The sequence below is a fragment of the Artemia franciscana genome, chromosome 5, assembly GCF_032884065.1.
Source record: "Artemia franciscana chromosome 5, ASM3288406v1, whole genome shotgun sequence".
Taxonomy (NCBI): domain Eukaryota; kingdom Metazoa; phylum Arthropoda; class Branchiopoda; order Anostraca; family Artemiidae; genus Artemia; species Artemia franciscana.
Window position 1 is genome coordinate 45610498 of NC_088867.1, and position 10741 is coordinate 45621238.

General features: G+C 31.1%; 1 protein-coding gene across 1 annotated transcript; it reads right to left on the reverse strand.

Annotated features, from left to right (window-relative positions):
* Positions 1-334: 334 nt before the first annotated feature.
* LOC136027484 (uncharacterized) lies at positions 335-6089 on the reverse strand. Its single transcript, XM_065704796.1, has 2 exons — positions 5460-6089; positions 335-644 (listed from the first exon to the last, which is right to left on the reverse strand). Exons 1-2 carry the CDS (start codon positions 5707-5709, stop codon positions 496-498), a joined length of 399 nt encoding a protein of 132 aa, XP_065560868.1. The 5' UTR covers positions 5710-6089; the 3' UTR covers positions 335-495.
* Between the last annotated feature and the right edge of the window lie 4652 nt (positions 6090-10741).

The window sequence follows — 10741 nt, forward strand, 5'->3', positions numbered from 1 at the left end:
CAATATATATTTTTGACCGAGTGAGGAAAATTGTGAGTAAAAATATAACATTAAAAAAAAAAATCCAAAGTAATGAATTTTCATGTGTAAATGTGCATTAAGGCCCCGAAGAAGAAGGAGCTGTGGTACTCGAAAAATCAAAATTCAATCCATTCGAGTATTTATATTTTTCCCTCTTTGCAATTCACTGTATCGTAAACTTGATACAAATTAGAATTTTATATTTAAAACCAGTCTAAATTTCGGCTTTCGGTTTTTTTTGCAATATTTTTATTTTACTCTTTATTCCCTAAGAAGATATACCTGGTGTTGGTATTAAAGTCTTTGACATAAATAATGCTAAACCATTTATTGATATTCAAATCATTTATCAAGTCAAAACTATTAATTAAAAAAATTCAAAACAAATGAAGGCAGGACCACTTCAATTACTTATTCGACAAAGAGATCAACGCATATAAACTCCTCTAATACAAAGAAAATGACTTCCATTAATTACTGCTGCTTGCAATTATCTGGCATGTCCTCATCACCAAGCTTCCGAGTAGTTGACCTCGTAACCCTTCCTCTCACAGGGGGTTGAACTTTCCCTGGCTTTTCAGATTTGGGCTCAGGCAAACGACCAGCCGAAGAAGCCGAAGTTCCTGGAAACCAAATATTTGAAGTTCGACATTGTAAAATACTATATTTTTTTTTTTTTTTTTTTCATTCTGAGTCTCCCAAAGATTTGGAATGAAACAAAAAAAGGGTTAAAGTTACACAATACAAACTTTGATGCTCTCAATACCCTGAAATACTCTGTACGAGTTTAGTAACTGAGCTAAATAATTCATTCTTACCCTAAATACCCGATTATTACGAGTTTTCAGAATGAAACAAAGGTTAAAGATAAATGATACAACCTTCGATACTCTCAATACTCTCGATACCCTCAATACTTTGAAATACGGGTTTAGTCGCCGAATAAAATTATTCATTTATACCCTCAATATCATATTCTCCCGAATTTCGGGAATGAAGCAAAAAAGATAGAGTTAAACGATGCAGCCTTTGATACTTTTAATACAGAATTTTTCTGAATTTTTGGAATAAAGCAAAAAAAGGTTAAAGATAAACTATACAGCCTTCAATACCCTCAACACTCCATTCCCCCGATTTTTTTGGAATGAAGCCAAAAAAGGTTAAAGATAAATAAGACTAGCTCGTTAAATTATATTAAACTGCAAATTACTTGTTAAGTTACTACATTGAATTACTATGCTACCATATAAAATTTCAAAATAAGCGTATGATAAAAATACTGATTAATAACAAGCGTCTTGACTTTTCTTGGGTGTCAGGGATGAAGGTAACGTGATTGGCTAACGAAAGGAAAAATCTAAACTAAATATTGTGCCAGACAGAACCATCTATCCTCAAAGGGTTAAGGAAAAATGTTCCTATAATAACGACACGGCCATTATACTTTTGATAACATCAGACATTGGAGAAAATAATACATTCTCATTTGCACCACTGATCTACGCAAAGCCTCGGGCCTCTTGACACTAGTACCCTAATTATACTGGAATAAAGCTTTTTTAACAAGACTCCAATTAAAATGCCACATTCCTTTGGATTTCTTTTTTTTTTGCTTCCAAGTCTTTGCGGTATCATTTTGAATGCTGATTTTCTTCGTGCTTAATCATAGCTCGAATGACCGATTGATTCATTTTGTTTCTGTTCACGATTTCACGATAAGTTTGAATGACCCTGATTCAACGAAACTTCCATTTATTTCTCCAAATAAGTGAAACTGTATATCTATATAAAAACAAGAATCTATAGAATAAAGCAGTCTAAATAAAAGGACTTTCATCTCAAAATGAGCCTTTTATATATTTCTGTCTGTAAATATAACTCTGAATCTATATATATATATTAAATTAAAAAAAAACTGTTTTTTTAAATGAAAGTAAGGAGCAACATTAAAACCTAAAACGAAAAGAAATTACTCCGTATATGAAAGGGGCTTTTCCTCCTCAACGCCTCGCTCTTTACGCTAAAGTTTGACTCTTTCTCTTAACTCTATTTTTAAAACAGTAAGAAACTTTAGCGTAAAGAGCGGTGTGTTGAGGAGGAAAAGCCCCTTTCATATACAGAGTAATTTTGGTTCGTTTTAAGTTTTAATGTTGTTCCTTACTTTCATTTAAAAAAAAAACTTGTTTTTTTATTTAATTTCCTGACGTTTTTGAATTAATGCATGTTTTAATCTTGGCTCTCCGCACATAAATAATTTAAACGAAATTTGCATATTAATTAATTGCAATGAATCGGAAGATTTTGAGAAAAAAGGAGCGAGGGAGGAGGCCTAGCTGCCTTCCAATTTTTTGATTACTTAAAAAAGCAACTAGAACTTTTAATTTTTTACAAACGTTTTCATTGGTAAAAAATATACGTAACTTACGAATTAACTTACGTAACGAACGTCTATATTCGTATGTTTTTATTGCGTATATGAGGGGGTTTCAACCCTCGTCGATACATCGCTCTTTACACTAAAACTTAAATTTTGTCCCAATTGCTTAAGAATGACCTCTGAATCACGAAGGGCGCAGAATAAATAGTGGAAATTACTAAAAATGCTTTAGCGTAAAGAGTGAGCTAGAACGAGGAGGTAAACCCCTCATATGGGTAATAATTTTTGTTCGTTTTAAGTTTTAATCCTGCTCTTTACTTTCAGTAAAAAAAGAACTTATCATATTTATTTTTTTCATTGTTTTTTCAAATAATGCTAGAAAATCCTGCGCCCCCTTCATTGAAATTCTCTTCCTCCATCAGAAGTTTCTCCGTGGAAATATCATCCCATGTAACCCCCCCCCCTCAACTCTCACACTAAACCAAAAAAAAATCCCCCTGGAAACGTCCGTACACTTCCCAGTAACCATTACTATATGTAAACACAGGTCAAAGTTTGTAACTTGCATTCCCTCCCACGGGGACTGCGGGGGAGTAAGACATAGTTATTAGGTTTTTCGACTATTGTGAATAAAATGGCTATCTCATAATTTTTATCCGGTGACTTTTGGGAAAAAATGAGCGTGGGAGGGGGCCTAGGTGCCCTCCAATTTTTTGGTCACTTAAAAAGGGCACTAGAACTTTTAATTTCCGTTAGAATGAGCCCTCTTGCGATATTCTAGGACCACTCAGTTGATACGATCACCCCTGGGAAAAAAAACAAACAAAAAAACAAACAAAAAAACAAAGAAACAGGCATCCGTGATAAAAAAAAAATACAAACATTTTTGTAGATAGGAGCCTGAAACTTCTACAGTAAGGTTCTCTGATACGCTGAATCTGATGGTTTGATTATCGTCAAGATTGTATGACTTTTAGGGGGTGTTTCCCTCTATTTTCTAAAATGAGGCAAATTTTCTTAAGACTAATCTTGATGAAACTTATATATTTAAAATCAGCATTAAACTACGATTCTTTTGATGTAACTATTGGTATCAAAATTCCATTTTTTTGAATTTCGGTTACTATTGAGCCGGGTCGCTCTTTACTACAGTTCGTTACCACGAACTGTTTGATTAAGAATATATAGAATAAAAAGTCCGCTTAAAAAGAATTTGCGTCTCAAAATCAGGCTTTTATATGTTTCTGTATTGAAATATAACTCTAAACATTAAGTTTTCTTTATTGATTTACAATACATAGAAACTTTATAGTAATGTGTCTGAAAATATTAAAAGTTAATATTTTTTTACCTATTTTGTAGAAAACTTGATTTGGAAAAGAATGAACTGAAATTGCAAAATCTATGTTTAATTGCACTGAGAACAAAAAGGTGTAACTCATTCTTCTACAGAAATGAGGAAGAAAGTGAGGAACTCCATTGGTGCACCTTAATCTACTGGTGGCACTTGCCGAGGCCAGTGGGGACTACTCTCCTATCAGTACCTCCTACTCGTATGACTTTACGCTCCATATCCTCAACTGAAGCCTTATGGAATGAAAGTTTCGAGAATATTTAGAATTTAAATGATGAAGTAGAGTTACAAAACCTACACATCACCTCACTCTAACCAAAAGGATATACATCATACTTTAAAGAAATTGAATTTAAAGTAAAGAATTCCATTAGTGCATCTTTGTCGACCGTTTGCATTTGCTGAACAAAAAAAGTACAGTACTTCTAGATCAAAGATCACCAAATAATATTCTACATCATATATATAAAATGAAAACTCGTTATACAGCTAAATATGCATAATATACATATATATATATATATATATATATATATATATATATATATATATATATATATATATATATATATATATATATATATATATATATATATATATATCTATATATATATATATATATATATATATATATATATATATATATATATATATATATATATATATTTATAGTCATGAACAGAAAACTGATCAAGTATCCATCATGAAATCTTATCTTAATAATAAAAAAAAACTTTGAGAATATAAGATATGCACTTTCCATTTATACAGAGCAATATGCACCTACAATAAATATTAGAAAACAATTTTCCAGCAAAATAAACTTTTAATAGAGTGAATATAAAATGTAAAACCTAAATATCTGATGCTAGAGGTTATAAACACACACCTCTTAGAATTTGCTAGAATTAGGGCTGATAGAACATAGATAGTGGTTACAAATCTAAAGGTTTCGAAAATGATTGTTGTTCAGTCTGCACCCTTCTCCTCCTCCTGTACCCCAATCCCTGTAGCCCTGGCAACATCTATGGTCTTTGTTTCTTTTTTAGAAGCACTAAAATCAAATAAGTGCTATAGACACACTCTTCCAGCTAAAACTATTAGTTCATTCCATTCTTCTAAGCCCCCCTCCCCGCCCCTGCATACTGGATACATTCAATCCTGGCCCCCCAGGCTGGAATAGCATAGTTTACAGATCTAAAGGTTTCAAAAGTGGTTGTTTTTCAGTCTGCAGTTTTCTCCCCCCCCCCCCTCCCCCGAATCCTTGCTACATTGTAGTTTCATACAAACACTAAAATAAAATAAGTATTATCGACGCATTCTTCCAGCTTAAACTGTTTATTCAGTCTGAACCCTTTTCAGCCTCCCCCCGGCCCCTAAACCCTGGCTACATTCAATCCAGGCCCTCTGGGCTGGTAGAGCATAGTTTGCAAATATAAATGTTTCAAAAATGGCTGTAAATCAGTCTGAACCCTTCTCTCTTCCCCCTCCCTCCGATCCTTGAATCCTGGCCATACTCATGGTCTTTAGCAGTTTAATACAAGCACATTAAATCAAATAAGAGCCATTTACGTATTCTTCCGGCTAAATTTAATTATCAGTCTGCATGCCTCTCACCCCCCCCCCTTCCCAGAATTCTGGCTACATTCATGGTTTTTAGTAGTCTAATACAAGCACTAAAATCAAATAAGTGCATTAGGAACTTACCAGGAACAGTTTCTAGTCTCATTGACGGAGGATTTTTCCTTGGCGAGTTGACTTTACCTAAGGGTATACGTGGTACTTCAGTCTCTGCAGTTTTACCTTCTACTGCACTATTATTTGGTGGTGCCGGCTTGCTAGGAACAATATCTTCTTCGATTTTTATTTTTTTAACGCTTTGCTCTGTTTTTACTATTGGCTTTTCCACAGCCTTTGTCTCTTCTATAGGAATTACTTTTTTGGAGGTGGATTGCATCTCAGCAACACTTTCTCTTCCTGATTCTTCTCTCGATTCCTCCTGTATTGCGTTAAGCTGTGGTTGGTGCAATGTCGTTAAGGATACGACTTTTTCTGGTTGACCAACTTCGATATAATACTTATTTCTAAAACGATAAGGTAAGTTTTGACGAAATACAGGAAATAGGTAATTAAAAGAGCTGGATTATACCAAAACTGGGTATTTAGGAAAGACACATGAAGGCAATCGAAGGATTGAAGTTGCATAGCTAATGATTTCTCGCTGATTTGACAACTGTTTCAGTTTCTTCGTTCAGTTGCGATTTCAGGGTGAGTTCTTTTTATTCACATTTATGAAAGTAAACCCCAACCAGGTTGAACCTTGTAAAGTTTTGATGTTAAGATTGTGGTAGATTGATGATGATTTTTGCTATTAGCAGCCTATTACTGTTTCTGATTCACCTTTTTTAACATTTTAAATGTTGTTTGATGATTCTTGACAAGTATTCTACAGGAAAAGTACCGCTTTCTATAAGTCCCATTTGATATTGCATTATATTTAAGACGGAAACGCGTTTTGGATATGAAAAGGGTGGAAATAATTTCGTACTAAATTCTGTCGATGATGATCGCACTAGTATAATTGTTATCCGGGTATAAACCCATTGTTTCCAAACAAATAAATCATTATTTTTCGTACCAGTATGCGGGTAAAAAATACTGGAGTAACTGATATAACTGTTATTAAATCTTTTCGTTGATTAAAATCATATTGCCGGGATACAGATTAGAATAAAATGAACACTTAAAATATATAAGCAACGGATGAAACTTTTATCAATCAACAGTTCTAGTCAAAGTAACAAATTAAACTTAAAAAATCTGACAAAATTATCGGTATAACTCTCATACCAGTATAAATGCCATTGTTTTCAGAGACAAAAAATCATTATTTGGCAAACCGGAATACGGGTATAAATACTGGCGTAGCTAATATAATTCACATTAAATCTTTATTTTCATTAAAACTATAAATTCTAAACAGAAATGAATAAAATGAAAATTTAGAAATATATAAGCAACAGTTAAAACTTTTATCAATCAACGGTTTTGATCAAAATAATAAATTAAGCTTAGTAAAAGAGAGTATTTCTAGATGTAAAACTGAAAATTTTTGTTTATTTTATAGTTTATTCACTGCCTTGGTTAAAAGCTTTACCTTTAATTAATATATTTGTGTATTTGTTTAAACCTTTACATGTAAAGGCAGGGGGAGGGGGGCAAAAAGATAATTTAAATATAGATGTATTTATATTTATCCTCTACTAGACATGATAACCGAATAGGTCATACATATGATAACTATTAATAAATATTACTTTACTATAATGAAAAAAGAAATCACCAATGCAACAGGTGATTTACTCTCAGGTATAATGAAAAAAAAACAAATTAAAAATATAATTTCAAAATATAGACATGAATAAAATGAAAATTTTGAAATATATAAGCAACGGATAAAACTTTTATCAATCGACAGTTTTGATCAAAATAATAAATTAAGCTTGGTAAAAGATAGAGTATTTCTAGATGTAAAACTGAAAGTTTTTGTTTATTTTATAGTTTATTATAAACTATATTAACGGCAAATACGCAAATATATTAATAAAAGGTAAGGCTTTTAACCTTGTACTTTTAACCTGTTTTAACTTAATGCGTTTGTGCTGTTGCATTGGTAATTTCTCTTTTCATTATATATTACCGTACCACGATAAAGTGATAATTGCTATGACCAGAGGCAGTTATAGGGGAGGGACAGAGGGGGCACTTGCCCCGGGCGCAAATTTTATGGGTACAAAATTTCAAATAAACAATGTAATTATAACCATTTTGCAGTTTTATTTTATTTGCATTCAAATTAGTGCTAGATAAATTTTCGGTATTAGTATAACCTTATTCTGAAAAAGTATTTACTGCATTGCATTATACACAATTGACTTCCACAGCACATTGTAAATTATTTGAAAATATTTTACTCCCGTATTTATCAACAAAATGTGATGTTGGGGACCATTAGTTGAGTTTTAGAAGTGGTGCATGGGTTCAAAATGCACACGCAATACTTCTAGAGATATTGGAACACCAACATCACTTTTAAAAAAAATATTTGTGTGTGGAGTTGATATTTCAAAAGCGTTTGATAGTATGCATTATAACCACGCTTTTGAATTAAAATGGAATAGTTGTGGGCATCAATTCATGGCTAATTGTAGAAAAAGCCAAGACAGATAGTCCAATTGAGTGAGAAGAAACCTGGCATCAACCCCCCCCCCACCTTATTAGGAATAACCCATTTATAAGACAGTGTTTGACAGGTTGGTATGGTAACTCATTTGTAAGAATTTTTTAGGGAGGGTGACTTTCAAATCGAATTTCTTTACGTCGTAGAACTGACAAAGGTCAGTTCTTAGCCTCGTCCTATTTAATAACGCAATTAGTAGAGCCGCACAGTACCTACCCCCAAATGTGATTGACGGTATCGACATTAGCCACTTGTCGTATGCTGATGATATTTTGTTATTTTTCGATAATTTAATATCGATGCAAAACGCATTCAATATATTACATTCACATCTATTGGAGATAAGATTAGAGTTTAATCCAACTAAAACAGAATTTCTAGTGGCAAACAATAATAGCGATTTCCAGCATCACTCAGTTAGGGACTGAGATCACTGAATACTTTTAATAATGATTCCATTAAACACCCTGGGTTGCCTTTTGGCCCAACAGCTAAAGCTACGCGGGAATTGGTATTATCGTCTGTATTGAGAAATCTAGGAAAACTTATGGCCTGCCAGTCAGGGTGAAAGGTCGTTCTGATAAACAAACACTAGCTATAATTTATATTTCAATGTGTGCACCTCATCCATACTTGATATTTTTAAGTAAGAGTGATGAAAAGCGTATCCGCGAGTACTTTTTCCGGATGTAAATATATTTTTCAAATCCCACTATGGTTCAAAAATATGTATGTTATCCAAAAATTCGGAATAATTGATATTACTGCTAAAAAATAGATCCACAATGCGATCGATTTCTTAGAGAATCTAGAGAAAATAGAATAAGTTTTTCCCTTAATGTTCTTTTCTAATGGATAAATATTTTTGTCGCCATAGCTTTAATAAAACTGAGCTATTTATGCGTTATGTATTATGAGTGTTCATGCGTTATGTTTTGTGAGTGTTTTTAGTGTTATCCACTATTGAGCTATCATATGGTATTTATAATATATATTCATGAGTAACTATGAGAATTATGAGCAACATATTGTCGTCCTTTTCGTCAAAAGTGTAATTTTGTATTTTCAATGTTTCCTTTTCATTTATTTCCCATACTCCTCTGTGTATATCCATGTATGTATAGAGAGCATAAATCAATTACTATTATTATACATCAAGTCACAGGGGCTGCAAATGAAATATTTACGTACATGAACTTGAAGCGAATGCCTATGCAAAATTACTAATAATATGAAGAAAAAAAAGGTACTAGAATAGACTAAAAAAGACTAGAATGCTCTAATAGGAACTGCTAGCTATTTTAACTAATGTACTTATTAAAAAAAACTCTAAAGGATACTAGCTCAGCATATCTAATTTTTCTATATGGGTCTGAATTATTAATAGAAGAAATTTTTAAAATTATAAAAATAAGAGAATTTTAAATAGAGCAAAGAAGAAACATTCCACAAACTAAATAATAAATAATAGAAATATAAAATTATAAAAATAAAAGAATTTTAAATACAGCAAAGAACAAACATCCCACAAACTAAATGATAAATAATAAAATATCTATATATATAAAAATAAGTTGTCTGTCTGTGGATGGATGGATGGATGGGTCAGGTGACGTCACCTGAAAAAACTGGATCAGGTGACGTCAAAACTGAAAAAACTAAAAAAGGCAAAAACTACAAAAAAACTAAAAACTAATAAAAAAAATAAAAAAGCTAAAAAACTAAAAAAACTAAAAAAAGGCAAAAACTACAAAATAAATAAGGCAAAAACTACAAAAAAAAACTAAAAACTAATAAAAAAAGTAAAAAAGCTAAAAAACTAAAAAAAACTAAAAAAACTAAAAAAAGGTAAAAAACTAAAAAAAATAAAAAATAAAAAAAACTAAAAAAAAGGAAAAAACTGAAAAATAAGCTAAAATAAAGGTAAAAACCAATAAAAAACTAAAAAGAAAAAAAGGAACAAACTAATAAATGACGACACTCAAAGAGAAAGCGACCAGGACAAAAGGAATGTTCGATTAGCAATCAACAAAGCACCGGGACACAGGGAGTATAAATGACGACCAGGACATAAGTAAAAAAAAAAACTATCTATATATATAAAAATAAGTTGTCTGTGGATCTGTGGATCGTGGATCAGGTGACGTCACCTGAAAAAACTGGATCAGGTGACGTCAAAACTGAAAAAACTAAAAAAAGGCAAAAACTACAAAAAAAACTAAAAACTAATAAAAAAAATAAAAAAGCTAAAAAACTAAAAAAACTAAAAAAAGGCAAAAACTACAAAAAAAACTAAAAACTAATAAAAAAGCTAAAAAACTAAAAAAACTAAAAAAAAAGGCAAAAACTACAAAAAAACTAAAAACTAATAAAAAAAATAAAAAAGCTAAAAAACTAAAAAAACTAAAAAAAGGCAAAAACTACAAAAAAAACTAAAAACTAATAAAAAAGCTAAAAAACTAAAAAAACTAAAAAAAAAGGCAAAAACTACAAAAAAAACTAAAAACTAATAAAAAAAATAAAAAAGCTAAAAAACTAAAAAAACTAAAAAAAGGTAAAAAACTAAAAAAACTAAAAACTAAAAAAAACTAAACAAAAGGAAAAAACTGAAAAATAAGCTAAAATAAAGGTAAAAACCAATAAAAAACTAAAAAAAACTTAAAAAACTAAAAAAAGGCAAAAACTACAAAAAAACTAAAAACTAATAAAAAAAGTAAAAAAGCTAAAAAACTAAAAAAATTAAAAAAAC

Bases quoted from the DNA above. Each gene is read 5' to 3' on its own strand.
- LOC136027484 (XM_065704796.1), bottom strand. From the start codon at position 5,709: ATGCAATCCACCTCCAAAAAAGTAATTCCTATAGAAGAGACAAAGGCT. The intron at 645-5,459 runs GTAAGTTCCTAA...TTTGGTTTCCAG, and splicing joins GAGACTAGAAACTGTTCCTG to GAACTTCGGCTTCTTCGGCT.